This window comes from Sander vitreus, chromosome 4 (genome assembly GCF_031162955.1).
Source record: "Sander vitreus isolate 19-12246 chromosome 4, sanVit1, whole genome shotgun sequence".
Taxonomy (NCBI): Eukaryota; Metazoa; Chordata; class Actinopteri; order Perciformes; family Percidae; genus Sander; species Sander vitreus.
In genome coordinates, this window is record NC_135858.1 from 24720562 (window position 1) to 24747001 (window position 26440).

General features: G+C 40.6%; 1 protein-coding gene across 4 annotated transcripts in view; it reads left to right on the forward strand.

Annotated features, from left to right (window-relative positions):
• The window catches only part of ephb2b (eph receptor B2b), a 144363-nt gene that overhangs the window by 99930 nt on the left and 17993 nt on the right, over window positions 1-26440 (forward strand). For 2 of the 4 annotated variants that reach the window (XM_078249140.1, XM_078249143.1), the window contains exons 5-9: window positions 1063-1398; window positions 19408-19532; window positions 20975-21137; window positions 23166-23274; window positions 24915-24982. In XM_078249140.1, the coding sequence (XP_078105266.1) occupies window positions 1063-1398; window positions 19408-19532; window positions 20975-21137; window positions 23166-23274; window positions 24915-24982 (801 nt within the window). The remainder of the gene's footprint in view (window positions 1-1062; window positions 1399-19407; window positions 19533-20974; window positions 21138-23165; window positions 23275-24914; window positions 24983-26440) is intronic. The other 2 variants (XM_078249142.1, XM_078249144.1) reach the window with 1 other exon arrangement.

Below are 26440 nucleotides of genomic sequence, written 5' to 3' on the forward strand. Positions count from 1 at the left end.
CCAAGGAGGAGTTATGTTTCCATGTATGAGAGACACCAAGAAGGGCACTCCAACGGGCTTCCTTCCAGAGCCGGAGATCTGCTAATTGCTGCCAATTAAAAGGAGGTTAAATAATGTAAGAAGTGATCGATTCAGATTTAGGATGGTGTGGGCGGGGTGGAACAGTTTATCTCATTAGTCCTGAAGGGTACGACTTCCATAATTAGGTGCACATGGCTGTGAAAGATAAACAGTTCTCATTGTTTGTTTGTTTGGCCTGTCAGTCAACATGTAGCAACATGTGGAAAGTTTCCACCCTGTAATGTCTAGCTGCTAAGAATGTCTCAACAGGAGAAACAGTAGGTTTCTCTCTCCACTGCAGTAACTCTATACGATGCTACGATGAGAAACTTGTCAAGAATAGATGTTAAGAAAACACTTGACAGAGTGGACACCAGCGTGGAAAATGAGAGAGTGTAAATGGGCTTCCCGAGGGAAGAGGCGCTGCCAGCTTGGAACGCAGTCAGCTCAGACGTCTATACGATGCTATAGTATCTTAGTGAGCTTGTGGATTTTTCTCTTCTCCTGTGTTATTTAAGTACAGTTGGTAATTATGCCCTCTGCGCCATCAGGCACACAACACTGCTTCCATCACAAAATGAGAACAATGCTTTGGAATATAGTCCTTGCAGTCGTGGCTCATATGAGTAACAACCATTTTTGTCATATATTTTTCCTATTTTTTTCATATTTTTTGCAAAACATTCCAAGGACACAATGCTACTTTAAATGGAATTTAGATAACTTACCAATCTTTACAATAGATTGGTAACTCTTAACACTGTTTTCGGGCCTTTTTGTCCATTTAGCAAGACATCTTAAAGCAGCTATTGTCAAGATGGTTAATGTCAAAATGTTATTAACAATGGATCACATGACTGTGACTATGTGAAAGGGGTCACTTGTAGTGACAAACTCTGCAGTGGACCAATTGACACAACGTATTGATCAAAAGAGCTTACTTCCCAAAGTATCTGTGTATGGTTTAAATTGCATAATCTCTCTCTGTCTCTCATTTCCCAGCTGTCCCCTCAGCTCCACAGACTGTTATCTCCAGCGTGAATGAAACCTCTGTGATGCTGGAGTGGATGCCTCCCCGGGATTCGGGGGGCCGCGAGGACGTAGTCTTCAACATCATCTGCAAGAGCTGCGGCGGAGGCCGGGGAGGCTGCACCCGCTGCGGAGACAACGTTCAATTTTTGCCCCGTCAGCTGGGCCTGACAGAACCCCGGGTCTACATCAGTGACCTGTTGGCCCACACGCAGTACACATTTGAGGTGCAGGCTGTCAACGGGGTGTCAGATCAGAGCCCCTACTCCCCTCAGTACGCCTCCGTCAACATTACCACTAACCAGGCTGGTAAGTGGGCCCATCTGTCTTTTTATATTCCCTATGTGGTTTCCTCTTCTCTTCTCTTCTCTTCTCTTCTCTTCTCTTTTCCTCTCTTCTCTTCTCTCCTCCCCATCTTTTTTGTTTTTTCAATGTCGATATCCGTGTTGCTCTTCTGGCACTTATGCCCTGTACAGTACCTCTTCATCACACTCTTTCCTCTACAAGCACATAATGCACAGTGCATAGACCTCCACTAACTCGGTTCCTTCCCTCTCCTGTATGGTGATGTATGCAGATGAAGGGCTCTAAAATGGGAAGAAGAGTGCCATTGATGATGTGACAGACAGAATGTGATGGCCTGCTGGTCTTTACAGTGTGACCAGTGTGTGCCATGTTTTTTAAACTGTGGAGCTGAGAGCAGGCTAGGTACTGTCTCTCCACTTCATCTACTGTTCAGTGACTACAGCTCTATTTTTATCCACCTAACTTTTTGGAGTGCTACAGTAAGGCAAATTAATAATACATAGTATATGCATAATATATTGTAAGCGCAGTACATAGGTATATACACACTATGTATAAGATAGGGGGGGGATCGATACAGTGATGCCACGGAAGATATTGCAATACTGTGCTGTATCGATACACAGACGCAAAGTATTGATCTTTTATTATATAAATTGCACCTGAGAATTGAATTTTTGGTGCTGGAATAATAAAATCATCTGTAAAATAATAAAAGATAAAACAGATGTTGACAAAGTTTTCCTTTAGGGACATCATTTGAAAAAAAGGTAATACATTACAATATATTGCAGAATATTATAATATGTTTAAAATCGCAATAATATTGTATCGGGACATAAGCATCATGATAATATCGTATTGTGGGGCCTCTGGTGAGTCCCACCCTTAGTATGAGCTACCTTGTAAAGTAAAGTTAAACAATACTTCAAAGAAGCCAGTATTCCAGTCAGTTGTGAGGCCTAATGAAAAACAGGTTTCCATGGTGACTGGGGCAACTTTTTAATTTGCAGGATCTTCTAGAAAGATACCTCAAAATCTCCTCCAATATCTATCCTGCAGCTATCAGAGCTTTGCATGCTTTCCACTGTGTGGTTGCAGTTGAAGTCGGCCGCATCTCTAATTATTTCACAGAGGCAGCAGCATTGATTTGCTCTTTAATTGTCTCTATGAAACGCATCATTTGGCGTGCCAAGCTTTTCTCCCCAAAGCACTGATGAGGAGAGGGTGGGGGGGGGAGAATACAGGCCGGGCCTTATCTTTGCACTGGCTTTGCATCCCATTAGCAACATACATAAGTGCCTGTCATTTCTCATCATCCATTCCTCTGCACTGAGGGGGCCGTCTTCAATGACTGAGCTACCTAAAGCACTGTGTTACTGTGCTTTTATTACAGCCGACATATTGGGTTTTGTTTAACTGCACTCTCACTCTCTCATTACTTTCCTCTGGAATTCCCAGATGTCCAGATGCCTGCATGGAAACAGTCAAATAGCAAGTTGAATGACCACATTTAAGAAGAGATTTCTACACAATTGACCCATTGAAGAAAACTTCAGTGTTTGTGGAAATCTGTTTGTGTTAAAAGCTCCAAAAAGTACTCAGTTACAATTCTGAAACTCCAAGTCACACTAAAATGGAGGCCTTTATTCAAACGGTGAACCTCTTTCTATTGTCTGTTTTGATTTGAGTCACTGGTGTGGGGGGTTAATGAGGGCCTGTGAGTGCAGTTAAGCGTTGTAATGAGGCCCCTGCCCCACTCTTTCTCACCGGGCCACAATAGGTCTGCCACCCCAACTCTTTACTTCTCTGCTTCCCCTGCCGTGGGGTCCTGGCGGAAATTGGGGGGCTCTGCGCCCTCTCCGCTAAAGTGCCCGTCACTTTGGATTAGGCAGCAAGAGCTCCCGTCAGAGGGAGCTGTGAAAAGAACTCAACTCTTACTTGCCCCCCACTCCACCCTCCCACCTTCCCCCATCACCCTGCAAACCAGGCTCACCCCTGGGACACGGGATTGCAGTTTTGCGGTGCTACACTACGGGGCTGGGGTCACGGGGACCAGGAGCCCATAATTGCATCTGCTTTGTGAGGCTTGGAGGTTACATAAACATTGTGTCACCCCTAATTACCTCAGGCAGTTCTGTGCCTCTCTTTTACATTCAGAATGAGTTAGGTGAGGAAAAACAACAAAAAACAGAGTGCATGATATTTTGTGTGTTAATCAGTCCCTCTGTAAGCTTGCATTGAGCCAGAGGCTGAAGCATTCCATGAAAGAAAGAATAAATAATTAAATTGAAAGTAAGTGGCGTGAACGTGTGTCCCATTTCTTGTGTGGATGGCTGTCCTCAGCTATGACTTGTTGGTGTAAAGTGAAAGGGAGGAAAGGAGTGTGAGATATGAGCAAAACCCACCACACTCTATTACCCACAGGGCATATCCTCCCACTTCATAGGTGGTTGGTGACAGTTCCTCTGCGATAAAGGACGTGATTGCCCTGGAAAGTGTAGCGCTTGATTACACACTGTAATGCCACACAAAAAGGAGATGCTGTGCTGAATGGAGCATGAGCCCATTTTATAAGCATATGACTAATTCCCCAAAACTTATTGTATTGAATACGCAGAAGCCTTGAAATGCCCTCTAAGCCTTTTTATAATAATGAGTCACAAGTAAGTCATCTACTTTGGCTTCGAGCTGTCTATAAAATGTTACTCTTTGCATGGCATTAAATGAGTGGAGGGAGTGAGACAGAGAGCTGCAAATCTGGTGCTTTCTGTCAGGGACTGAAGGTGAAAACCATAGGGTGTGTAGTGACGACTATGCTTTCATGCACATTAATATTACACTATTATTCCAATTATGACACAAGACATGTGGGACATGCCGGTATTATTCGGGTTATTATAAGCATTCTTTGGACATGTATACAGGGAATTTCGAATATGCGTCTCAATTGGAGTTTTTACTTCAGTTTGCAACAGTTTACGGCCTCTTGTCTGTTCAGGGTCAGCTCTGTGCGTTGCTATGGTTGTTGTACACAAACCAACTAGCAACAGTTTGCAACGCTGGGGTAGAGGTGCATGCCCAAAAGAAAAGTCCACATTTCTGGTCAGAAGGTGAAACACACCTATTTTTAAACATTATGAAATCCTTGGACATCAACAGGATTTTGGATTTGTGCAAATATTCCAATACCAACCTTTTCAAAAAGTTGTTTCAATTAATGAAAGAGGAAGGCTGTGTTCACACGGTCCAACAAGGCCACCACCACTTCTACTTGTCCATATTTTTATGTGATAAACAACATGGTACGTGAATCGGAGTATCCCTGGCTGCATGTAAACCGGTATTCATTTTCATTAGCCATGTAAACCGCTTAGTAGTAGTCTTTTTCAGAATAAGGGCAAAACCTGTCTGACAGGGGAAGAGGGCGAGTTTACATGTATTATTGCACTGACACATTACAAATTTTATGAAATAATTCATATTAAATCAACCTATTATTAGATCCTATATTTAACAACATTGCAACTGAGTTTGAATTAAAAAGTTTGCCTTTCATTGGAAATGAATGAAATGATCTTACCCTGCAGGCTTAACTTGTTTTAAGGTCAAGAGTTTACATCTCGAACAACGTTTTGTACTTTTGCTTTTAAATCTTTTACCGAGGCCCTGATTCCCAACATTAGCAGTTTTTTGTGTCTTAAAAATGATTTTAGTCCAGTGTGTCAGTTAATCTGTTTCTTCAAAGTGACTATATGTAACTTTCAGTTTGTGTTGATTCTAGCGGCCACTTTGAACAGAAGAGGTAGTGTTTTTACCACACCTACTGTCTTAAAGGTCTTTTCTTTACGGTGCTGTATTACCTACTGTATATTACTGAGTCAGCGTTACCGGGAGGTCATATAGTCGCGATGAATGTTTTGCTCTGACAGATAATCATTCATTTACAATAAGAGAATATGTTACAGATGCATCGTTGCATTTCAAGTGTTGCAGATGGTAACTTAGTATCCGTATCGTGAGCTAAACTGGGTATCACTGTCGCTGTGTCACAAGCCAAGCATTAGGAGTTTGTTGTAGCAATGACCATAATAATAACTTGGATTAATATTGCGCATTTCATGAAACCCAAGGAAAAAGAAAATAGTAGGCCAACACGAACACGGACTAGGGAATAAAACGTCTGCGCTAAATGGAAGGGGGACGTAATTTAATGTTGGCTACTGCTGTACAACCACATCGCGCATTGTAAAGTTATTTTATGAATGAAATAGACATATTACATACCTGACACTTGAAAGGCCGACTGTCGTCTGTCACTTTCCCTTTTAGCTTTTCATTGTTCTTCGTTTAATTAGCTTCTTTTCTGTGATGGTCCCTCCCCAGTATCAGCACTAACTACAGCAGATAACTTCTAAAATAAAATTAAAATACAATTACGCCAATATAAAGAAATCCCCTGCTTTTACTTGCTGAATACACTAACACAGGCTTTTGCGGTGTTCAGCCGAAATCTGTGACCCGTCAGAATGTGTGCTCTGTAGCGCCGTCTACCTGCTGTAAATCATTTTGTGGCTTTGCGGACCTGGGAAGAATCATTAATAAAAACTATATAAAAATAGCATTCTTTTCACTGTTATGCAATGTTTAGACGTCCCTGCTATTTTCATAAACGGACATTTCAACTCTCCGTTTTCAAAAATAACAGTCAGTTTTCAGAAAAGTTTGTTTATACGTACCCGTGTATACATGCCGTCAATGCCGTCAAGAGTATGCCAAACCTGTAGCTGGCAGTGTAACGAGAAGCTCAAGCCCACGTTAGCCAAACAGAATCCCGAAAATAGCAACTACAGCAACAAATTACTTCCTCTCTCTTCTCTTCCTCACTTCCTCGGCTGCCTAAACCTCCGTTTGTCTCAGTTTACATTCCAAAATCTCCATTTTTCAGAGGTTTTTCGTTTTCAGAGGTGAGTTCTCCGTTTGCTTGTAAAGGAAGGGCACAAACGAAGGGAAATGTCTCGGTTTTCCAAAATAACCATGTACGTGTAAATGTCTCGTTTGCTGTTACAGGTCATTTATGATCATCAGATGGAACATTACACAGTTTCAGAAACATTTAAAAGTTACATATAGTTACTTTAAGTCAGGTATATAAATAAGAGAACATAGGCTTGTTTAAGTTGTGTACTCTTGTTAGAAACCTTTAAAGGTGTTGCATCTTAATGTGCCGATGTGTTATGTTATTTTGGTGATGTTCTGTTCCGTCAGAAAGAGTGAAAACAGGTGTGCATCGTTAGGCCGTCTGCCCTTTAGATGACGTGGCATAACTACATTACTTTGCAGCTTAGAACCTGCTGGCAAGGTGACTGACTGGTTAGCAGTGTTGGTCATCTTACTTTAAAAAAGCAATTAGTTACAGTTACAAATTACGTCTCCCAAAAAGTAATTGAGTTAGTAACTCAGTTACCACATTGTAAAAGTAATTAGTTACTCAGCAAAGTAACTGTGACGTTATTTTTTATGTTCTATAACGCTATAACATTCTATAACATCCTTGCAATCAATGTGTTCAGCTCGGCCTTGGTCACCTGTTGCTGACCCGAAAAATTGAGCGTTGCTTGTTTTAAGCGTGAGCTCCGTCTCCTTCGCTGGAGCTCACGCTGGCTGCATTTGGGCTTGGGGTTGGGTTAGCAGCAGCAACAAGTGTCGTGTTAGCATGTGTTGATGTGAGGTGCTTCATAAGATTTGAGTTGCTTGAGGCAGACGTGGATAAAGTCTTTTTTCCTGGGCATAGCGTGCATGTTACATAAACATTCTTGCCTTTAATTTCAATGAGCAAGAAGTAGTGCCGGTACTTCCAGTTCGAGAACGCTGCCTTTGAATTTCCCTGGCTCGTCGCCATTGTTGCTGTCTTTTGTTTATTGGTAGTCAGAACGTGCAGTGAGACAGCGTGAGCAGGGCATCCGCCCACCCAGCCAATCATCATCGCATTTGCAACGGTGTCATCATCCCCACCACTGCTCTCTCAAGGCAGCTGATGTGTAGCCAAAGCCTACCTCTTTCAACCAAATTGTAGTAACGCGTCACTTTACATTCTCAGTAACGATAACGGCATTGCAACGATGGGAAAAGTAATTAATTAGATTGCTCCGTTACTGAAAAAATAACGCCGTTAGTAACGCTGTTATACTTAAACGCCGTTACTCCCAACACTGCTGGTTAGTGAGTCTATAGTAGTAGTATAGTAGTATAGTAACAGTTTGTTCACAGGTTTCAGTGTGTTCACTGAACTAACCCTCTGGGCTTGAAGAAGACACTGAAGTGCCTACATCATCTGAGAGCACACATTTACCCTTTGAAACCACTCTACCATTTCAGACCAATTCCCACTTTGTCCGCCTCCTTTCCCACCTTCTCTAGTTGGCCTATATTCATTATTATTGTATGAAGTGAAAATTGTTTCTGAAACCACATTCCCACCCTGAAGTTTAATCAAACGTTTCTGACAGCTGAGTGTCAGTATGTCATTTTGTCATAATAGACTTTACAGTACTACATCCTGCCATTTTGTCTTCACACAGTCCGAGACACATAGACACTAGGGGTGGGAATCATCAGAGGCCTCACGATACGATATCATCACGATACTTATGTCACAATACGATATTATTGCGATTTTAAACATATTGCAATATTCTGCGATATATTGCAATGTATTACCTTTTTTCCAACTTCAAATTTTTCCCAATTTCAAATTATGTCCCCAAAAGGAAACTTTGTCAACATCTGTTTTATCTAAAAAGAAAAATGTCTCTGTTTGTTTGCCTCACTTCAATTTTATTGCTGCAAAATGGGATTGTCAAGCCGACAAACTGACCAACACATAATACTAGATCAATACTCTGCGTGTGTGTATCAATACAATATTTAAATCATCAAATCATTTTTCCCGTGAGGGAACTTCGTTTGTGGTCAGGCACATTCAAACACAACATACAACAATACATAGTCCGTATTAATCATACCAGAGAATAAATAAATGCTAAATACTAAAATACTAAAAGAAACTTAAAAACCCTGAGGGTAGGAGTAGAGGGGTGGGTAGGGAGAATAGGTCGAAGTCTGGATCGATCAATGGGGGGGTGGTTATTGTTTGTTCAACAGTCTGATGGATGCTGGCACAAAGGTGGAAATGGCTCGTTTGGATGAAGGGAACGGAATCTCCTCCCTGAAGGTAACAGATGGTACTGGTTATTGAGATTATGGGTGGGGTCCGATATGATGAGTTTACTTTTCCTGATGGCCTGTTTATCAAATATGGTTGTGAGAGTGGTCTGGGGTTGTCCAATGTTCTTCCCGCTCATCTTTATGATACTGATGAGGGGACATTTGTTCAACTCAGTCAGGGAACCAAACCATGCCAATAAGCTGAAGGTGAGGACCACAAATATATATAAATATATATATATATATATATATATATATATATATATATATATATATATATATATATGCGCCACGGAAATATCGCGATACTATGCTTTATAGATTTTCCCCCTACCTCTAATAGGCAGGCTACAAACACACACAAGAACACACACAGTATATATTCTTAAGTATCCACATATTGCACACACACACTTCAGCAGGTGTTTGATTTCCGCATGGGGTTGCACCAGCTATTCATAAATCCATTACTGAGTTTAAACGTAGAATCCTTCCGAAGTTCTTTTTTTTTTGTTATTAATGTCTGCACACAGTTAAGTACATGGATAAATGTGTGTTCAAGTAGTATTCATCATCAGTTGGTTCAGTTAGATATGTTACAGATACACCTGGCAGTTACGGAGTGTAAATATATACTAAAAACTAGGGCTGTCAATCGATTAAAAAATATAATCTAATTAATTACATACTCTGTGATTAATTAATCGAAATTAATCGCATACATAAGTAACGGTGCCTGAACCGATACTTTGTAAGAAAGTAAAAAAAGAAAAGAAAAAAAACGGGTACTAAACAACAGTTGGTGACATTAAAGAACGGCTTGTTTATTGCTAAGGCCATATGGTCAAAATTAAATGATTTAATAATAATGTATAACAATAACAATAACTTATTTCACTAGTAAATTGCTGTTGAACGACAAAAACAACAACCAGATAGGAAAAGGACATTTACAATAACTTCACATGCACCACAAAGCTGTAGTTTACCAGTTTCATTGAACGCACCGGCTGTGTTGTTTCTCCGACGGCAGCTGCAGATTGTTACATAGCGGTGTTGAATCCTCTACAGTAAAACACAGTCAAACTTTACACCGTTTAGCGTTAGCTGTCAGCATTTTAACCGTGTTTAATCCAGCTACTAGCTAGCGGTAGGCTAACGTTAGCTGCTGTTGAGTATTGTGTTAACTAGCGTCACATGCAGCGGGGTTTGTGTTTCCTGTATCGTCTGTTTCAGAGCAGCAGAGAGAAGAGCAGACATATCAGTGGCACCAGATTTTCGTCTGTATGCAAACGTCAATATGGAATGGATTAATCTGCCTTAATTTTTTTAACGCGTTATTTTTTCTTGGATTAATTAATCGAAATTAAACGTGTTATTTTGACAGCCCTACTAAAAACTAATCTCTACATAAGAACCAGTTTGGGTGGTGAAACCTGTTTTAATTTGGCCATTCGTAAAACAATTAGTAAACACTAACGGTGGAACAAGCTAAGCATGAATTTACGAATAGTCTCCACGTCCAAGCCTGTGTATATAGATGGTGTGGTTCCCAAACACATAATAGCTAACTAATAATGTGACTGCCAGTTATTTGCTATCTTACTGTAGAGCTGCTGTATCATCAGTTTCAGTACATAGAAGGCAGATTATCTCCGACCTGAATGCAAACTATCAGTATTCTGTGAGAGAATTCAGCATTGCACAACAGATGAATTTGATCTCCATATACTCTGTGTGTATGCCGTATTGGTTTGTATAGTGGTTGGGTATATTAGATTCCAGAGGACATATTTGTTTAGGCATTTCATTAACTCAAGGTGAGCCTGCTAATGTTATCGAGAAGCAGAGGGACTGAATGGGTTCCTTATCAGGTGAACTCACTGATTGTGGAAGTGAACCACATTACTCTGAGTGTGTATGGTGTAATCAAGTGCAGCCTTTTCATTAAGGTCCAGGGAAGATTTATGACTTAATTATTGTCCAAATTGCCCAGGTCCACTGTAACCAGGCTACCAGGGTCTTTGCCGCTCCACTGGGCCGTGGTGTGAAAAGCCATGGTGCAGAGCCAGGTGGGACTGCCAGAACGTGTTAATGCAGCAGCCAGCCAAATGTGGCTACTACACTGTTGACTTTAGGACAGTGTCACCAGTGAAACAACTACAGATTATATGTGGTGCAATGGCACATTCATGACAATGATTGGTAGATGATCTGCCTTTATCTCATGCAGATCTTTTTGATATATGTGACTTTATATTACAGAACTAGAATAGAGCTAGTTCATTGTGTGCTCTATTAGAAACTGCTAGAGAGTTTTTTTCACAGTTTCTTACATGCAGCTATTATTTATCTTTATGTAGGTGCAGTTCTGGTATATAAAAGACCAATAATTCCACTTAAAACAAGTACATTCTGTCATTGCATGACGTCATTAGCATGTAAAGGATCATTATGGCAAAGTTTACGTTTTACTTTTAGTAAGTATATATATCGATTTCCCCCCCACCCCTAATAGACAGGCCACACACACACACACACACACACACATATATATATACACACATTGAAAATAAAACAAGGCAGCAAAATGCAGCTATGAATGCATGAGAGCGATACAGAGACGTGGGCTGAACGATAAAGAGGTTGAGAGACAGACAGTCAGACAGGGACCACCAGTATACATGGCGTGCTGTGTGACAGTGACAGAAGGTGTTAAGAAGGGCACATATGGTGGGTGCCAGTAGGTCAGCCAGGCAGACAGACAGGAGGCCTCAGCGTGCACCTGGAGCCCACTACTGACAGAGCCTTGAGAGGAGGCTGCGCTGGTAGTCAGCTCACCAGCCACACATACACCGCATTTATACTGCTGTTCATACCGAGCAACCTGTTTACAAAGACGGACTCGAGACGAGCATGACAGCAGAGAGAGCGAGATAAGCTTAGCGATAAAGTGTGTGGTAAGCAGCCTGCAGGGTTGTCACTGCGTTTCATCAGATGACTTTAAATAACCTATGCATGCAATATGAATTGAATTATGACTCTCCAGAAGAGAATTAGCAAATGGATTGTCGAAATTAGTTAACTAATTGATCTTGTTCATAAATCATTCAGTAGCCAAGTGTTTTTTTTTTTTTTTTTTTGGGTACATTACATGGATCTCTCTCTTCAGGATGTGATCTGAAGGTTTAAGCCTGTGCAGCGAAGAGAGGAATAGAGTATGCACATCGCCTGCATACAAATCTAGGTTAAAAGGCCACGATCTTTTGGCCCAGTGGGCTGTAAACAGGGAACATCATGTGAATATAATTTATTATTGTTGAGTGCATTAGATGTAAATGCCTGAATAATTGACCATGCTTTAATGCAGTCATGTATTTACTCTTTACATGCAAGAGCATGACGATGGTTATAATAAAAATAAATGAAAAAAAATAAAGGCGATGAAACAAAAAGGGGTTATAACCCAATCAGCACCATGGTTTTGAATTTATTGATTTTTATATAAACTTTATGGAGTTAACTTCACCAATTAAGAAAATGGATCTGTGATCAACACAACGGCACTCCCCTTTCTGTCTCGTTAAGCCTTTCTCCTATCTCTTTTCTTTCTCTTTGTCAAACAGACTCTGAAGTTCAACTTCCTGTGGTGACATATAGATTAAGTATTCCTTTTAATGCGGATGCCAAACAGGAGCGCCATTGATTGGAGTTTTCTGGTTTGAACTCGACAACATCCTACTTGGATGTCGCTAATGCCTCTCATTTTTGTATGTGGCCTCGATTCACTCACGTACATCATGCGATCTGCATCTACCCTTATCCTCTTGGAGGTTTAATGTGCAAATTGGGGTCAGGAACTTTATAAGAGGAGATGATCTTTTTATAATCCTTGCTATTGTGTGCCAGTCAATGCGTAGATAAGCATGACTTCAACTTTAAGCCAGAAGTCATCTCTGTGCATTAAAATGGAACTGGAGCAGATGTGCTATATGTAACTTCCATGCCTTGTTTATGTTGGAAAAATGTTACGTGGTAAATGTTTGCAGCTGCTCTACACCAACAGTAGGATGTGGTCGGACTGCCTCCTAGATATGATTCTTTGGTGTTTTGTTTGTTGTGAATGAGCATAAATCAGGACATTGCTTAATATAACAGTCAAATGATGGGCATGCCATTTTGGAGCAACCCCACAGCAACTGTTCACATTAGAAGATTTGAGATGTGCCTTTATAGATTTACTGAATGAAGGACACGCCATACTGTACTTGAATTGTGTTCCACACACCTTTATGTAGTAGCATATATTCTTGTTCATTTAGTTGCAATGGCTATTGTCGTGTCAACATGGACTGAATCATGTCGATCCACATAACACCTTTTTTAAAGTGCTTTTGAGCTCTGTTCTGCTCACGTCAGCATTCTACCATTTTGCTCCTCGAACAAAGCTATTAACTCGATAAAACAAAACATTTTTGCGTGCCACTGACCAAATCAGAGAATAAAGAAAGTTGTAGCCCACACTCGCTTTTTCCAACATTGTAAAATATTGACATGCATTCAGTGGTTTGTTGAGTTTTTCTCCTAGCAGATGCCAGTTTGGAAATTGTTTAAATGCACAGAAACAGCTTCCTGATTAAACAGAGTTCAGTTTCCCCCAGAGCTGTGTGACTCAAAATCCTCATTCCACATCGCTGTGGCAAACAGCTCAAACATTGTGTCTGTTCAGACCAAATTGCCCCGAGAGACTAAAGGACCACAGCCGATCTGTGTGTCTTTGTAAACACAGATTTTTGAATTTGTATTATTACAATCTAAAATGTTGATAGCGCAAGAAATGGCTCTTTTGGCCATTTACTTTATAGTAGCTTTTTGAGGATTTGAGAAGTTTGTTTTGTTTTTTATTAAAATAACCTTTTCAAGAACCATGAATTGGCACTGTGTTAGCCCTCACACCTGTTTTTGGTTTGGTTTTTTGACAACATTCAAATATATATATATATTTGCGTTGTTATAACTGGATGCAGCGTTTTTCTGTTGCATTTGTTTTTGGGGTTTGTGTGCTTTTCATTTTGCTTCGTTTCTGTATTTGCAGCGCGTTTATGTATTTGGTTGTGTTGTGTGTATTTGCAGCACGTTCGCTAAATGCTGTGCATGTGTTGTCAAATTAAGGAAGATGTTTTCTTAATTTGCTTGTGTTTTGTCTATTTGCGTGTGTTTTCTTAAGTTGCAGGGCGTTTGCCCCTGTCGGCCACTTTAGTAAAGAACTACAAGTGCAATTCAATTATTCAAAGATCATTTATCCAACGACAGAACCAACATTTTTTTTGTTGATTATATGACGGTTGGCTCAGTTGCTGCAAAAGAATTGTCTCTCATTTCCTCTGCAGCGTTGTCTCCATACATACTTAATCTTGGTTGTATCTTCTCCGTCGGCAGATTTGCCGGGGTGGCTTAGATTTAAACCCTAACCTCTGCAAGCATCTGAAAACTCTTCAAGCCCCTGCCTATTTTAGAATTAGCTTATGGTGTGTATATGAGTGTATTATAGTCCCCAATCTTTTCCAGTGCAGATGGTTTAAAGCTTGATGAACTGAAATCTCACTTTCAGCGTTACTGCACTGGAAAATCTTTATAGATGTAAAACCCACAATCCTTTGCAGCTGGGGAAACAGGGCAGACTGCCAGCATGCTAAAAGTACATGCAAATATGGGCCTCTCCCTTTAAGACGGCTCGATGCGGCGCTCATAAATGGACGGCAGTCAGAGAGAGTGGAGCAGTGGCAGCCTGTTTGGGAGGCTGCCTGCTAGAGGACCAGCTGGTTTGGGCCCTTTGGGAGAGATTGTGCTGTGGGGAAACCAATTTTTTACAATGAAAAGGAAAAGGGATTTACAAGCACTGACCTGTTCTCGCTACCTCCCCCATCTTCCCCAAATCATAGCATTGCTCTCTGCACCAGAACGTCTAATCATATCAGAACCACATGGTTGTAGACACATTAGGATGTTAGAAAGATGCAGATAAAAGGCTTTAAACATATACATTCTCTCAGAAGCATATGATTCATGTGCCAGCAAATGTTGGAGCTTATTCCTTTATTTTTTCTGTGCTAAATCTGAAACAAAGCAAAAGGAATCAGAGCTTGGGGTGGTGTTGTATCTCCTGCTGTCATAAAATAAGGAAATAAAAGCCACTATATAGATTGCTGTAATTTTGCAAACCGTGCTTCTCCAAGCATGGCTCGATGTAACTGTTGCTGCAGGTGTCTTGCAGTGTCCTGAAGCACCCAAAGACCCCTCCACTCCTGGAAGACTGTCCAAAGAGGTGGGTGTTTTGGACATGAGGGAGCTCAGCTTCCTCTGCTGCCATCCGTGCACAATGGTCTCACTTCACCAACCTTGCTTATTGAACATGCCCATCATGTCCATAGTAGTACTTAGTAATGAGGCTTAACAGTAGAACTAGGAAATGGTCAGAGAGAGAGAATTGAAAAGCCCACCAAAAGAGTCCAGTATAATAAAAGATAAAAGACCTAAATTAGCGGGATGGATGAAAGTCACGTCTGGATGCGTGTTAGCAGAAGCATGCCCCAATAAATCGGCTTGGATTTAGATGAGTGGAAATATCCCTGTAAACTCCATCTTTAATTGATTAGGGAAGTCACTAGGTGTTCAAACATTACACTAAAACATCTATTAGCGATGTTGAGCAAAACAGAGCCTTTGTGTTCTGTGTTGTTGGGCCAAGGCCAGAGCGTCACGCTAGAATAGACTCCAAAGCACTGTCTTTCATATCAGATCCCAGGCTGGGTAATGATGTGGGGTCTGAAACCTAATTCTTTGACAACAGCTGGGGCCTCCCATCCTCTCACAATTAAGCAATGCGATATACAACCTTGAAAGTTTCAAATGGACACCCAGGCCCCCTCCTGGCCCCAGCATATTAAACTCTTTATTGTCTCTTTGAGCTCTTTACAGACTTGGATACATTGTGTGTGGGTGGGGGGGAATTAAACACAATCTTTTCATAATTGAACTGATTTTAAACACACAATCCAACGTTGAGCTGTGTGTCTGACCAACACGGGAAATAAAACACCTTGTGTGTATCATTAATAATCATCAGTAATGCATCTCAAGCTTTGGTTAGGACTCCTCTGTCCACTCTCCCACTCCTCTGTGGTATATGGGAATCTCCTGTTGGAGACATATTCATTTATCTTTCCAATTCAGCCATCTAATTTAATTACATAAACATACAATCCCTGTCTTTGTCATTATAACCGCTTCATTAGTTTTAGGAACATGAACAGAGCATTCATTGAGAAAACCTATAAATAAAGCGTCCAGTGAAAACTGGAGCTTACCCACTCTGAAGAAATGTATCTGACTTGACATAGTTTATGATTAGTTTGTCTCCGGTTTAGAAGTGACTGGGAAACTTTCTTACATCTTTGTTTTTAATTTCTAATTGTCTTTAATGGGGTGCAATCGACATGATTTCAAAATAATTATTGTAACAACAAAGAAAATGGCTTGAAACAACTAAAACATGTATTTAGTGGCATAACTCGGCATATGATGTTGACTCAGTAAAAACCAAGTATTTACTCAACCCTGTAAATTATAGATTAAGTTGGGGGAAAAGAATTCTAGGTACACTTGAAGACTTGGAATACAATGGAGACTTGTAGATTTGGAGTACATAAATTAGATGTACAAAATGGTTTTCATATGTGGAACCATTGCTGTAGGCCTTGCTGCAGTGAAACGTCGACTTGGCGTACCACTACATTCCACAGTCAATTGGTGGAATGTCAGCTTAGCTTGAAATGCGTGGACTGAATTGACTTGAAATGCACAACACAGCTGGATTGCTGTTTTCTCTACAAGCCAAATGTTTCAACACTTTTTTTTTTGTTTGTTTTTTTTACTCAGTATTTACTTTGCACTAAAAAAAAATCATTCATTTAATTTAATTCCAGTTTATTTTTTGTTACACCAACCCTTATCAGTTTCTCGAGCTCAGACATGGCGACTGCCACCCCGCTGTCTGGAAGTTGTCCTTTAGCACAAGAAAACCACAGTGTTCTCATCCAACAGCTTTTCATGTTGGCATGTATCCATCCTCTGTACATGAATACATGAGCTGCCTTTGTTTCTCTGGCTCTGTATCAGGTTACTAGGCATGGCTGTGCCGTGTGTTTAATGGAAATGCTATGCAGGAAAAGGCCATGTGGCAGTCTTGAATATATGTACATCCGTAATGGGATACTCGTGAGTTCCTCTTAGAGTAACTGTTTGCCTTATTAGGCTGTCGTCTTGTGACTGCAAACAAACTGGCGAGTACAGTGAGATGGAAGAGATTCTTGAGACCAGTGTCGTGACTGGATACTGTATACATTATCGTACCTCCGGCTCCAGGAAAGAGGCATGATGTATGTACGCTGCAAAGTCACAGGCCATCATGGTGTAAGTGCTTTGCGGAGATGAAATACAGAACATCTATTTATTATCTGCTAGCAGCAGCACATGAGGACGTGCTCAGTCCCTTGACCATCACAGTTTATATGAGACATCATAATTTGTTGCCTAAGATGGATGCTTTTGTCTGGGTCAGAGGGCATGCAAGCCGGGGCTGATTAGCTGATGAGAATGAGTAAGGTTATAAAAGGGACCTTTTATCATTACTGCTGACTCACTGTTGTCATTTACATTCTATATTTTCTCCCCTGCTTTAGGACAGTAGTTGCAAAAGCTACTTGACACTCAGTTGCAAGCATTTATTTACATGAACATCAACAAAATAAATATTATATACAGAAGATTTAAAAACCACACACATGCAACCTTGGAATCTTTCATTATAGAGGCGTGGCCGTTGTAATTTCCCAGTCAGTGGATTTTCCATAGAGGACGTGTGCCGGTGGAGAGACTCTCTTTATTGCTGGGACTCAGGGGAGCCACTGTGCTGCTGGCTGAGGGCTGAGGTGTGTGTGTGTGTGTGTGTGTGTGTGTGTGTGTGTGTGTGTGTGTGTGTGTGTGTGGCATGGGCCTGTAGGGGATGAGCGTGGGGCTTGGTGTCCATAAATCTTGCCCAGCACACCTCCTTCTCTGACTCCCCAACCCACCCGATCCTTTCACACACAAACAGAGGCTCAGACATGGAGGCCTGCAGGCCTTGCCAGGCTCCCCAGACAGAGCTCTTTATCTTCAGCTTCTCTTAGCTTTACACTGACCCATGGCACCCTGAACGAATCTTAATGGTTGTTGGAGGACATGAGGTGATCACGCTCCCCTGACCTTATAGTTGTACTAAAAAAAAAAAAGGTTTTAAGTCACTGGCCTATGCAAGAGGCCACCCATGATGTAACACATTCTCTAATAGGCTACTAGTGAGTCTTAACAACACTGTGTTTGCTTGAAATTAAGTGAATAAAATCAAGCAATTTGGTGAAATTATTATACTTGTTCCAATGCATAAAAAGAAAAAAAGGTAATCAGTAATGTGACACAAACGTGAAAAAAACACTTTTAAAGACAGTGTCACTTTTAAGACAATTCGTGATAAAGTAACACAGTACTAAAATGTTTTTGAAGACTGGCCATTATATATTTAGGTAATTTGTTGGCTTCTGTTAAAGGACCATACCAATGGATTTAAATATTTTACAAATAATGGATACTTCACATTGCAGCTGACAGTTTTACATTTGTCTTTCGTTTGATATCCCTTTTTTGACAGAGATAATGGTTTCTGTCCATCACAGTATGCTTTAAAAATCAACTTGCAGACTTAAATCTTGATTGTTTAGGTAATCAATCACGGTCAACAGTCTCTCACCTTGTTTTCTTTGAAGTTGCATTGGAATGCTGCAAACTTCAAATGGTGGCTGTGCTGTAAAAAAGTTTACTGTAAATTCCATATAAAATGTTGCTGATCACCAGTTGTCTCGCAAACCTTAAAATGTCACAGCATAGTTAACATAGTTTTCAAAGCCTACGTCAATGATTATGTGACCTGGGGAAATAAATAGGAGTGATGAAGTAATCTTTGTCATGGCCTACCCATATAGAGCAAGTTTCAATGTTTCTAAATGTCGGATTTCATACCATTCTAAAAGGCACAAGAAACCAACATGTGCCTGAAAGGTAAGAAAATAATGAAAAAATTGAAATTGGAAAAACTGTTAAGCAGTAATTTAAAACGCATGCAATTTGTAGCATGGAAAACCTCTGCTTTGGTCCTTTTTAAGCTTTCATCTACAAGGAAATATGCATAAACAACTCTAAATAAATACAATTAAAAAGTGTACAAAAACACTGCACGAAAAAGATGATGTGTAGCATTTTTGTGACTTTGGGTTATGCTATTTGTTTGTTTAGTTTATGGGGCTGAAAAGATGTTCTTCCTACATGTATTGGATGGTGGTCTGGTGATTTTAAAATGATTTATTTGAACAAGGTGGTCTGTTATCTGCAGTTTGACAAGTGTAAATTAATCACATGAAAATCGCAGTTGACACTGGGAAGTCCCGTGAGGCTGCTTATGTGGTTTGGCCAGTGTTGTAACTTGCCAACCTGCAGTGCATGTCTAGCCGCGAGACTCTCTAAAAGGACAGGCAGTATATTACAAAGACTTTATGGCATTACGTATTACACCTTTGCAGAACCCGGTGTTTGGCTGTGAGATTAAAGATGCTGTAAAACTCTCTGTGCGTGACTGTGAAGTCTGTAGTGACTGATTTGTCTCATCCTTAACACACTGTCTTTGTCTCCTCACAGCTCCATCTACTGTATCCATAATGCACCAGGTCAGTCGCACCGTGGACAGCATCACCCTCTCCTGGTCCCAGCCTGACCAGCCTAACGGAGTCATCCTGGACTATGAGCTACATTATTATGAAAAGGTATCAGTGATGCAGCAACACCAAGCCCTCACTCATCCATATAAACATAAGTTTCAATTTCTTTTTCTTCCTATCCAACTAAAGATGCTCATGGTAAAAAATCTTTTATGTAGTTAAATGTGTATGTACATTTATATTCAGATTATCCCCTCCATGCTCGTTTGCATAACAGCACATCCGAGGAGGCATGATGTAGTCAGAGCTTCTGAACATTGCTTAGAACTTCTGCTCATTCTCTTTCAATTACAATCACGGTCAGTCACTGGAAAAGGAAACCGCTCTCAGCCCTGCAGTAGGGCCACTGGGGATTGATGCGCAGAGACTTGTGGTTGAAACAATGGTGCGCTGACTGATGTAAAAATAGTATTTAAGGGGCAAGCTCCACCGAATCAGCATACTTTCTCACAAGAACACTCACAGTAAAAAAAACAGTGATCACTAAAATGCATACAGCCATTCACAGACTTACAAACACAATCACACACATGTATTGTACATGTGTGCACACGCACATACACACGGCGTTTGTCGAGCTTTCGTCTACATGCTGAGCCGTTCCGCTTTTGAGTATATTTCCCTTTTTCTGACACTGCTGGAGAGAGCTGTCAAAACAATTGTCCCGGCCCCTGCTGTGGCTCAGAAGTGTGCACAGAGCAGTGGGTTGAAGGGAGCAGCTAAAAGAGTCTCAGCCTCGGCTTTCAGACTTGTCAGCATTCTGGAGAGGAGGAGTACGGCAGTGAAATACAGCTCTGATTATCAGAAGGCACGGCTCAGAAATGCCGCCTGACCTGAAACTGCCACCAAATCTACCTTCTTACTGTAGATGCGTCTACTGGGTGTGTGCCTCTGTGATGCTTTTTGTAGTAGCAAATGATTCAGATTAGTACTATGGTTCCTGTGGATGTAAAATAAATGTTGAGATTAGTATCACTGCTTTTTTCTGTACGGTTTCTGCTCCCAATATTTCAGTTAGTGCAAAACAAGATTACAGTATAAGACTTAAAGGTCCCATATTATGCTCATTTTCAGGTTCATACTTGTATTTTAGGTTTCTACTAGAACAGGTTTACATGGTTTAATGTTAAAAAATGACAACATGTTTCTCATTCTGTCCATCTGAATATACCTGTATTCACCCTCCTGTATTTAACCACCTGTCTGAAACGCTCCATTTTTTACAATATATGGGACCTTTAATCTGTAAATTGTACCTACAAATGGCTATAATATGTATTAGTGAATCAATTATATTGAAAATGATTATACTAAAATCCAATGCTGTGCTTGCTCATACTGTTCATCATGATCATTTGTTCCTGACTGCTAGATCTTAACCTAGTATATCATTTATTAACGTGGCATTTCATAATTTCTAGACTTCACAATTGGACTGTAATTGCTAATGTGCACAAACTTAACATGTTTTTTTTTTTTCCTCCTAGGATCAATCAGAATATAACGCTACCGCCATCAGGAGCCAGACCAACACAGTGGTCATACGTGGCCTCAAACCAGGAAGCATCTACGTGTTCCAGGTCCGGGCCCGAACCGTAGCTGGCTTCGGACGTTACAGTGGCAAACTGTACTTCCAGACCATGACTGAGGGTGAGAATTCAGCTAATGTTCCCCAAAGCACACAGAGCTGTTATCGCCTCTCATGCGTGGCCCACCACGCACAGCCTGGACACAGACAGCTGCGGGAATGAAAGGGAATCATGTTGTGACGTAAACAGTTCAAGTACTTCGTCTTTTTTCAGTATTGGGAAACATCCCACACATTATACTCATATAATTTTTTTCATTATTCATATTCCAGCATTCAAGAGTCCTTTTCTTTATGTGGTACAAAAAAATCATCTTTTTGCCAAAGATAGCTTTTTTTCTTTCCACAATAAGCCTTTAAGTCAAGGATGAGGTTAAAGTTGTCTTATCGTTGAACTGTGACACTGGGAGAAGAAGAAACATTCGGTAAACATCAGTCATGGAGGTTAATGTTAGAGCCAAGCCCTGGCTTCTTGCCCTCTGAACATCTCATTTTCTTCAGCCTGCAGTGCCCAGGGCCATCATTAGCCTCAACGTTCATAGGAACATCGTTGATGCTGCCACACGCACAGATCCCAGCACATAGATATATCAAAACTGACTCACAACTGTAAATATTGAGTAAACAGAAAATATATAAGGCTCAGTGTTTTTAGTTTTTACCAGAAAAGTGTTTTTTTGTTTGTTTGTTTTTTAAAGACAAAAACAGTTTAAAGGGATTTACACCTGGATGTTATGTCCCCATGCAACCAAAAAGTTGTTTCCTGCTGCAAGAAGACAGTGATTACCAATTTCAAGTAAACAATGTGCTTTTGTGATGAGTACAACTCTGAAAATGCTGAAGTGAAGAAAGGAAAAAATTTGCAGAAAGTGAAAATGAGTCCCATCCAGAAAGTAAAACAAGGTTAAACTACAGTGTTTGCTTTCTATAAATTTCATTTAAAAAATATAATTACTGTATCAACTGGATTTTTGTGTTACATATTTTTATACGTCATTTCCACCGTTATTCAAAAGTCAAACACTTGTATTCTTTTTAAATGCCATTGGTACCTCAAATTAATGCCTGCTGTATTTTGGGGTTTGGCGTATAATAAACCAGCAGTCCTCAGCAGAGTTCCCCCTCTCTGGTTAAAGATGTGGGTAACACTTTACTTTAATCCCCCCTTTTTAGCATTCGTAAGCACTATTTAATCATTTCATGAATAGATAGATAGTAACACAATATAATGTAGTTATAAGAAGATATATCTGCTTATGTATGTCTTTGTCTAATACTATAACTCTTCCTGTGAGCACCTATAAGTGGATACACAGAGAATTAAAGATTTTGCAATGGACGCAGTTCTGATCACAGACTTTTAAATTGATAAACTAATGTAGAAATCAACATTTGTTTGTTTGTCAAATTATTGATTTATTTAGTAAGATGCCGTGTAATAGTATGCTGCATTGTCACCCTGTCTGGGTTTATTTTGCAATAATGGTCCACTCGCTCTACATTATCCCTTACTTCATAAATGTTCAAACAGTGCTTATGAATAGAGATTACAGTAAAGTAACCAATATGTGTTCTACCATATTGAAAACAATATTTATGCTATCCAGAAGCGCATGAAACTATGGGGATCCACTTACCCGTGTGTCTGGCTGAAATTGTGAAGTGATGTGTCATTTACAGTGCAAAAGAGAAGGGCCTGGCTATGCCTCTGTGTGCCCATTCAGTAGCTGGATTCCTGCTCTTGGCTGTCTGATCAGCCTGGGTCTCACCCAAACATGCTCTCTCCCCTCACTTCACACACTTTCTGCCAGATAATTTGTCCATATCCGCGGCATCTGAACACATTCACTGTGCTTTGGGAAAATGGTCCATGCTGTCAAGATGCAAAGATGCTCATTGGTTCAACCAGCCATATGTCTGTCTGTCAACCATTGCTCGCTCCATATGCAGTGGCTCAGATGCTTACCCATATGTTTTCATCTTGTGACATTGTGTGTGTGTGTGCATGTGCGTGTGTTTATGTGTATGTGTGCGTGTATGTGTGGCACTACTGTATGTTTACTGTATGCATGTGTTTCTTCTTTCTATAGAGGAGTACAACACCAGTATTCAGGAGAAGCTACCTCTCATCATCGGCTCGGCAGCTGCTGGCTTGGTCTTCCTCATTGCTGTTGTCGTCATCATCATCGTCTGTAACCGGTGAGTCACTCCTGTCCCAGTCTTCTTAAGCAAGCCTGTGAGCCAATAAACACAGCTGCACTAGCTGGTAAAGTGGATTTCTCTCATTTTTACTGTAGTTGTTGTGCTTTTATTCAGTAGGGTTGCATGGGGTCTGTTCGCTTGCACTGTTTCTGTATTCTTGTCTACAATTTACAGACAGTTTTTACCCACTTGCATGTATATAAAAGTTCAATGATTATGTTTACCTATCTTCAATCGTTCAGTTTTGTTGTTCTTGTTTGTTGCTGCAAGTCTATTTTTTATCTATTTTCTGAAAATTGCTCACTTTGTGTAAGTACATTGAAAGCAATGAAAAACCAGACTCATGGAATTTCCTTCTATGTGTACACACATACTTGGCCTTTAAAGCTGATTCTGATTAAAACTATGAATGTGAGTTGTAGAGACCATCTGGTTTCAAAGATATTACTTCTTAATAAATTCAAGTCTTTCAGCAGCAGAAATAATATATAAAAGTCAACATTGCTAACATAAAAGTTCTGTAGGTGCTTCTGCTCAATGGGTATCAAATGTTTTTAACTCTGCCAAGGTTAGGATTTCAGTTCCCACTGTGGCCACTCCTATTAAAACTGTAGCTCAGCTCCTGTACAGTGTTTTGATTCACAGAAGAAATTGTACAAGATCAATTTCTGACTAAGCATTCCGTTTGTAGATTTCCCCTAGTATATTTGTGTCTTAAATAATGATGGCCTAATAACTATAGGGCTGTGTGCTGCATTGTGGGATACTTTAGGAACATCGCCAGGACAACATCAATGAGTGTGTTTTTGAGAGTATTTAGAACTGTCAAACAGTCGAAGAAATAAAAAAGTTTGAATGCACTGTGATGGTCCTATCACAGAACTTAAATAGATATTTGATATTAGGTCCTTGTCAAGCTGTTAAAACTTAAATTGTAACAAAGTTGGAGGACATAGTGTGGTGAAGCTGGTGTTGAATAAAAAAAGATGGAGTGTAAAAGGCCAGGGACTGCTGTGGAATGAAAAGCTGAGTTGGCAGGAAAAATGTAATAATGAATTTCATAATGACAGAAAAAGAACCTGCTCGATACCAGATCTGCTTAATGTAGTCAATCATCAGCCCCAAATCTGATTCTTCATCAGTACATCCCTGCTATATACTCTCCCCCATATATGATGAAGACATTTTTGTCTTATAGATAATTGGTTAAATTATTCTTCTCTCCACTTTAGAACTATTAAGTTGTACCCTCACTTACTTTGTTTGGCAGTAAAGTAACCAAACTTTTCCACAACCACCAGCATCAAACAACCCACGTCAAGTCATTAGCTTGTCTAAATAAAAAGTTGGTGATAAACATGTTTACCTACCACTGAATAAAATCACATACACCGCCCCATAGTATACATTTGTGAGATGTACCCATAATTCTAAACCGGTGCACCGGAAAGGAAAACCACACTTTTGTGTAGTGTGCCTAGCTTACTTTTCCAGTTTAGCAACAACAACAAATGCTTTTCCTAGCTCTCCATGTGTATCCTTAGTGTAGGTAGACCTGGGGGTGTTGGAGCCGTGTTTCTGCCCCTCCCTGCTCTCTCTTTTTGAACCGGAGCTAGAGTTCTTTGTCTTTCCCCCAGGAGGCGTGGCTTTGACAGGGCTGATTCAGAATACACGGACAAACTGCAGCACTACACCAGCGGCCACAGTGAGTAAAAAAACCAAAAAACAACGCTCCTCTCTGCCTGCGTACAGCTGGTACCTCCTTCAGCACCAATCACACCTGTCTCCATGACTACCATCTCACACACTCATCTCCATGGCCGTCATTCAGCCCTTCGCTCCCTCAAACACCTGTCTCCATGGCTACCACCTTGCATGCTGGTGTCCTTGGCTACGGCCCAGCACAGCGCCGCTTCATTTGCCCGTCCCCCACTTGCGGGTAATCCTGTCTGTTGTTTGACTCTGCTCACTCGGATGGAGTCTGGATTTAACCACATCAAAAACTCAATGTTCAAGTGTGTGTTCTGTGCATCATCGCATTTCATAGTTAACTAACTATCCATTGTGGTGGAAATAGGTCAGTCTTCACTCACGTTAACGCCATTAGCATGCTAATGCCACATGAGCCATTTGCCATTGTTATAAAAATTCAAAAGACTTGGTGAATGAATGGAATTTCTCAATGCTTTTCCGTCCTCATACAGTACAGTAGCAGAGCGCTTAAATGACAATAATACAGAAATAAATCTGGGAGAAAAAGCGGAGAAGTAATTTCACCATGGCTCTGCCTAAGATATTAAAGCTAATCCATCTTTCTCCTGCATCATTGGAAAAAAACTGCAGATCCTTTCCCACCTCAAGTTTGTGACCCCATCTTAATTTGTTTATTTGATTGTGTAATTACCACCCTGCTTCATCCTTTTTATGTTAATTCCACTCTAAAGGTAACAGCTTTCACCAATATAATCCGATCATGCTGTGCAAAGAAGTCCAGTCTGTGATTCAGTGCGAAGTGTGCCAGTAAGACACTCTGGTATTTCACAGCTATTAGCATAAGCCAATGTGTCCTGTGTGCATCCTGTCCTCACACCAGTCACAGTTCAGGCTTCTGCCCCTGTTTTCGGTGGTCTTTGCCATCAGAGGAGGGTGGTCTGTTGAACAGTGCTTCAACTCGGGAAGAGATTGTCGGGTTTTAGTAATGGGGGGGTTTGCCTGGTCAGATCCTCTCCATCTGTTCATCTCTGCAGCACGTTTCCTTAGCGTAGTGTGCCAGGTTTTGAGGCGGTGTACATGCGCTTCTAGCTCTGCAGCAAGCCAAGGCATGAGTTCAGTTTCCATTCAAATAGCCTCAGGCCTGATGTGGAGGTGAGAGCCAAATAATCGGATTTAAAACTCAGGACACTTAAGTCCCTGAACACTTAAAGGCCACCTTAAGCCAATTTACCTGGCATCAGGGCTTAGGAGAGCCAATTTATTTCTTGGAGTGGAGCTGAGCGATGCTGATATAGGGCCCAGGTTTCTCTCCTGTGTGTTAATGGCACTATGACTCACAGGAGATGAGATATATGTATATATATATATATATATTAACCTGCCTTATCACAACTAAAAATACTGCCACTACCATGTCCTTGCTGGCTGAATAGCTACACACAGTAGCCAT